The following is a 6,348-nucleotide window of genomic DNA, read 5'->3' on the forward strand; positions in this document are numbered from 1 at the left end:
CATCTCTGTCATTTTATAATATTCTAGTTTATAGTGCTAATCAATGGGGGAAACAGGGGCGGCTCAAGCATATGTGTAGTCTAAAACCAAAGTTTAATGCGATGTCTAACTCTTTAAAAGAAAGTTATGATATATATTTTTATTTGAAGTCTATTTTTCTAGATTTTTGAGATGCAAAGTTGTTAATAATTCCTTTTCAATTGACTAATATCTATGAACGTGTGTTGCATATTAGTAATGTCACGTGATGATTTAAATATTTATTTATATGAAAGAATAATAAAATTTAATTAATGAGAGAAATTTTATGTATAATAATACAATAATTATCTAAATGCCGAAAATATTATTACATTAGCATAATACGTGAATTCAAAATGAAAGGACATCATCAGAACTTACACAAGTGGTCAATTTAGACATGTTAGTTAGATAATTATGCATTATAGTTTAAAAGTATTTAATATGATGATAACTTAGCGAACATTTCTTTGTGGACAATGTTTTTTTGTGTATATTTTCTTCTTATGTTTTGGTTGCTCTGCCATAATCAAAACTCTTGTTGTCGATATTGATATCCCTCTTACAACATATAGTTGTTTGTGCAAGAAAACATATTGCAGTAAACATAGTCCAATATTTAGGATGTTTTTCCTTGTGCGTTATTTATAATTGCAAAACATAAACATACTGAAAATTATTTTCACACAAATTTAAAAGGATATCTTTTAGTTTCGGGAAACGAAAGTTAAATTCGAGGATAAATACATACTTAGAAGTACATTGACTCGTATCGTAATTTCTGCATGTATGACGTTATTGTCGAAACTTCTATATGCCATTTGTGTGCTATTATATAAGCTATTTGGCAGATCTAAGTTTTTCAGTAGCATGGCGAGCATATTTTTTCTTCAAAATCAACCTATATGCAATGAAAGATCAATTTTAACTTAGTCTATTATATATACAGTGATACTAACATACCTAAGAAATAATGAACTTGACAACAAACTTGTGTGGTGGAAGACCATTTGATATTAAAGTATTTAAGTATTCTTCTTGGTAGTAATTGTTGGTATCATCTTCTGCTAAGTCAAAAACTGAAAAGTTATTTTATTTTGATCACCATAAAACTTAGCAATCAACCTTTTATTCAGTTGATCAACATATTCATTTCTGCTAGCTAAGATAACTCTTTAGTTTCTATCATGTAATTTACACAAATTATATTTTAATTTAATGATGAAAATATTTCCCTTATTAAATGCACTACTATTACCACCGGGATTGATAACCAAGTGTTCTCGAAGAACCAAATCATCTTTTACTGGATGCTCTTTTTCCTTTCCGATACGAAGTAATAAGTCACTGAATGCTAGATCTGTTCTTACTTTTATATTTCTTGTCAGTTGAATCTTTTCTATTTGAGATCATAAGTATAATTTTGGCAAGCTAGCTCTTACTGTCTATGCTTTCATCGATTTTGGAACTACTGGTAGTACTTAACAGAAATCACCTCCCAAACCATTACTTTTCACCAAACGATTCATTGATATCCAATGTATATTTAAAACTCCGGTCAATTGTTTCGATCATTTGACGCTTAGCCATAAACAGTTCATCCCATATTATTAATTTTGCTTGCCTTATAAGTTTAGCACCACTGCTCCACTTTGATATATTTATGATGGTTATTTCAGTTGTTTGAAGAGGTATATCAAATTTAAAGTGAGTTGTACGACCTCATAATAAAATTGTTGCTAGTACACCACTTGTTATTGCTAACAGTATCATGCCTCTTGATCTGACATTTACAAGTAATGCATATCATATAATTATTATTCCGATTCCGATGGAGGCATCTACAAAGGATAATCCAGCTATACCAGAGTCGATTCTTTTTAATATAGTCTTGAAAGCTTGTTCGTGTTTAGGATTTAGTTTTGATTGTGCTTCCTCGGACACTTAACTGGTCTTTTAATTTTTAATACTATACTAACCTTTTTTACTTTTGGCTCTAATTTTTTTTATTCTCTAACGCTCCTTTTATGAAATAAATTTATATACCCTAAGAGTTTTTTTTAACTTAAAATATAATTTTACTCGTATGATAAATTTGAAAAATTATTAAATTGGATTCTCTTGCTAAATAATTAATTGAAAGATTTAATTATTTGGTCTTAACATAAAAAATAATTTATTTTATATTGATTCAGATTCTTAATATTAGTTCATCTCATGTTTTGAATATTTAATCGTAATTATTTATCCACCATAAGTTTTATTTTCAAAGAGTAAAAAGATAGATCTAACATTCCTTTTTTAGGTCTTTATGTTTGCAGAATCATTAGTGGTATTGACTCTTACCAATTATTTTTTTCTTCTCTTTCTCGCACATTTATATTCTTAAATATTTTCTTAGTTGTTTTTAAAAATAATTGGGTATATTTTTCAATATTACACGAAAATTGATAATAAAAATATATTATCGAGGGAATTTCCCCCCTCAATTTCAATATTTTATGCAATCCATTTAATATTGCTTTTATGTCTTCTTGGTATTGGACATCATGGAGTGATAATGTATTGCCAATAAGGAGAAGTCTTATGAAATTGATTTTATTAAATCTTCTACATATTTTTAATAAGAAAGAATTCAACCGACAAAATTTTATCTATATTATTATAAAATCGATATCGTCTATAGACAAAATTTTATCTATATAATATACAACTAAAATCGTTATTATCTATAGACAAAATTTTATCTATATAATTCGTTATCAAATTAAATTAGTAATAGGAATTTTTTAAGCCATATTCTAAAAGTAATAGGATTTCATGTATGTCTCTGTTCCGGAAGTAATTATACTAATAGGAAGCCTAACATGTTCCTAGAGGTATTAGGTTTACATACTAATATGTAGTATTCATGTATGCCATAAAGCTAATAGGATTGCAAGGCTAACATCTAGAATTTCAGTTTTATCCTTTTATTTTAAGTTATTATGCTTAATATTATAAGATTATTTTTGTAAACCACCATTGTATTCACGCTTTTATAATAATATCGATAATATATCCAACCCAATTAATCTTTCTTGAGACATTGTTGATCTTAGGTATTATCAATGGAGTGTAATTTTATAAAACATCTTTTCTTAGAGACAATTGTTATAGGAAAACTCTAATTTTATACTAAAAGTACTAAATATTTTTTTAAATACCTGTGAACCTATTATTTCTAAAAATAGAGCCTCCAAATTTGGGGGCCTAAGGCACTAGCCTTACTTGTGATAAGGTTAGAGCCGGCCTGGGTGGAAACATCCTTCTACCGGGGTGTCATTCAACACAACTTTGTAAAAGAATTCACAAACAAGTACACCGAAAGTTCCCCAAAAATTTAATTTATATTAGACCTGTCAAATGGGCCGAGTCGACCCACGAACCGGCCCACATAACCCATTAAAATTGACCCTTGAACCTGCCCATGACCCACGAAACCCTAACCGGACCAACACATTAATTTAAGGGGCCTGGACCGGGCTACAATATTTTGACCCACTGAACCAGACCGGACCCGAACCAGTAGCTAACGCGTGGCCAAATGCCCCTGAACCATCTCTCTCTCTCTCTCTCTCTCTCTCTCTCTCTCTCACACACACACACACACACACACACACACACACACACACACACATATATATATATATATATATATATATATATATAAACAAGTATATAATTAAATCCAAACATTGAAGAAAGAATATAGTACCACACACTATGAGGCGTCTTGCCGAAATAGTCAAACTCCATATGTTTTAGACTATTAGTTATAGAAATAGTCGAATTCCATATGTTTCTCAAGTTTTAATGTTAATACAATATGGTTTTTCTTTCATTTTTATTCTCATTGGCTTCAAGAACATGTAGTAATTTCAAGTTCGTATATATGTATAAAGTTTAAATTTTTTATCATTTATTATTTTAAACTTTTTTTAATTAAATTGGATTCGGCCCATTAGGGCTGGAGTTAAGGGGTTACGGCTTATGGGTCTGGGTCGGGTCAACATGTTTTGATTAATAGGTCAAATTCGGGCCGACCCCTATAAGAAAGTAAACCAGACCGGCCCGGTTAAAGACCCACGGGCCAAGAGACAACGGGTTCGGATCCGGGTCGGGTTGACCCATTTAACAGGTCTAATTTATATACATTGATTGTGATCTCATTTTTTATCTTCAACGTACGTTGTATCGTCATCTTTCCACCATTGTACAATAGAGGACCCAAAGTTTCTGCCTTTGCAAAATCAAGAGTTTGTTTCAGGATTTAAATATTATGAGTTTCATTTCTAAACTTCACTATTTACTGTATTTAATAAGTGAATTTTTAATACATATATAGGATCCGAGCCAAAATTATTGGATTCATATCCTTAACTATATTCGATCCGCCCCAAGCAAAATGTATATACCGGAATAGAATTTCTCATAATCAAATTGATCTGATTCCCAATAAACAATGGGTTAATAAATACTTATATACCAAAAAATTACACTATATTCAGTAAATTAATAAATAAACTTTAAATGAACCAACTATTAAGCTGCCACTCCGATCTCATAGATGAAGGCAAATTATTTTAATTGGAATAGAGGGATGTGCAGATCAATTTTACTTTTCACTTTGCCATCTAGAGCTAGTTTGTCCTGAGTTAGAATACGCAGTTGGAAGAGAACGCCTGTTAGGATTAGGTCTTCAAATTTATCAGATGGTTATGATGTTTCACAAAGAAGAGAAAATATTGAGGAAGACGACACTAAGAAGACCAAAATATCGAATTTATTGAAGGGTTAGCTTTTGTTTGAACACCTAAGCTTTTGGTCTTTATCTTTGATCTATTGGGCTGCACCCGTTTTATGATCACTTGGGCCCAAAGCATTCAACACTTTGGGCTCAGCTTTCTCTTGGGCCTGCTAGAACATATAAGATGTTGTATATAGATTTCCAGCTGTAAATAGTTTAGCTTATTTTATACTTATCCATAGTTGGTTATTAGGAAGCTAGTAAAATAAGGACAAGTGTCATAGTTAGTTAGAAATAGATTCCATTGCTTTTGCATATATACACGAGCTGTACAAAGAATTCTTTCACTCAATACACAGTAAATTCCCTTAGTATTCTCTGTACTCTAACGTGGTATCAGAGCTCTAAGGGGACGGTCACTCTCTCCAATTATTTTTTGCTTCCTTCTCTATTTGTTCTTTCGATCTTCTTCATGGGAGACGATGTTGAAAACAGTCCTATATCTGCAATAGGAACTAACACCCCACAGATCACCAATGTTGCTGCTTTTGCAGCTGGGATTGCCCTCCTTGATTCATCTCACCCTCTTTATCTCCACCCTTCTGATTCCCCTGGTATGCCCCTTGTCAACACAGTGTTTAATGGAAAGGGGTATGGAGGTTGGAGAAGAGGGATTCTGATTGCTTTGTCTACTAAAAACAAAGTTGGTTTCATAGATGGAACCCTCATTCAACCCAAGATCTCTTATGATACTTTCAAGTCTTGGGCTCGCTGCAATGACATGATCATTTCCTGGCTATTAAACTCTCTGTCTAAAGAGATAGCAGAGAGTGTTCTCTACTCTAAAACAGCCAAAGATATCTGGAATGAACTAGAATAGAGGTTTGGGAAAAGTAATGGACCTTGGCTCTATCACCTACAAAAGGAGATGAGTGAATCAATACAAGGTAATCTGGATAGAGCCGGTTACTACACCAAGCTGAAAATGCTATGGGATGAACTGGATAGCTTGGCTGTTACTCAACACTGTACCTGTCCTTGTACTTGTGGTGGCAAGCTAAAAAACTTAAAGTCATATCAAGATGGGAGGCTAATTCAGTTCCTCATAGGACTGAATGAGGCTTATTCAGCTGCTAGGAACAATTTGCTTATGTTGTCACCACTACCATCAGTCAACCATGCCTACTCTTTGCTCATAAGAGATGAAAAATAAAGAGAGCTTCCCATCACCCTGCTGAAAGTGCTTTTGTTGCAACTCAACAGCCCTATGCTGGACAGAGGTACACCTCTGATAAGAAAGAAAATACTGCACCAAAGAAAGGAGGTCAATTTTGCAATTATTGCAAGAAGCAAAATCATACAATTGAGAATTATTATAGGCTAATTGGGTTTCATGCAAATTTTAAGTTTACCAAGTCTAAAAGGTTTAACGGGGCTAAGAGCAATGCTGCTCTCTCTTTGGATGCTGCAGATTCAAAAACTAATAGTTTAGGGGATCAGCCAATGACTAAAGATCAATTCCACAGCCTTTATCAGCT

The 6,348-nt window shown here is 32.6% G+C and overlaps 1 protein-coding gene across 1 annotated transcript; it reads left to right on the top strand.

Moving 5' to 3' along the window:
- Positions 1-5,282: 5,282 nt before the first annotated feature.
- Positions 5,283-5,690, top strand: LOC142175352 (uncharacterized). The gene has a single exon (XM_075241935.1). It carries the CDS (start codon positions 5,283-5,285, stop codon positions 5,688-5,690), a length of 408 nt encoding a protein of 135 aa, XP_075098036.1.
- The last annotated feature ends 658 nt before the right edge of the window (positions 5,691-6,348 follow it).

This window comes from Nicotiana tabacum, chromosome 21, assembly GCF_000715075.1.
Source record: "Nicotiana tabacum cultivar K326 chromosome 21, ASM71507v2, whole genome shotgun sequence".
Classification (NCBI taxonomy): domain Eukaryota; kingdom Viridiplantae; phylum Streptophyta; class Magnoliopsida; order Solanales; family Solanaceae; genus Nicotiana; species Nicotiana tabacum.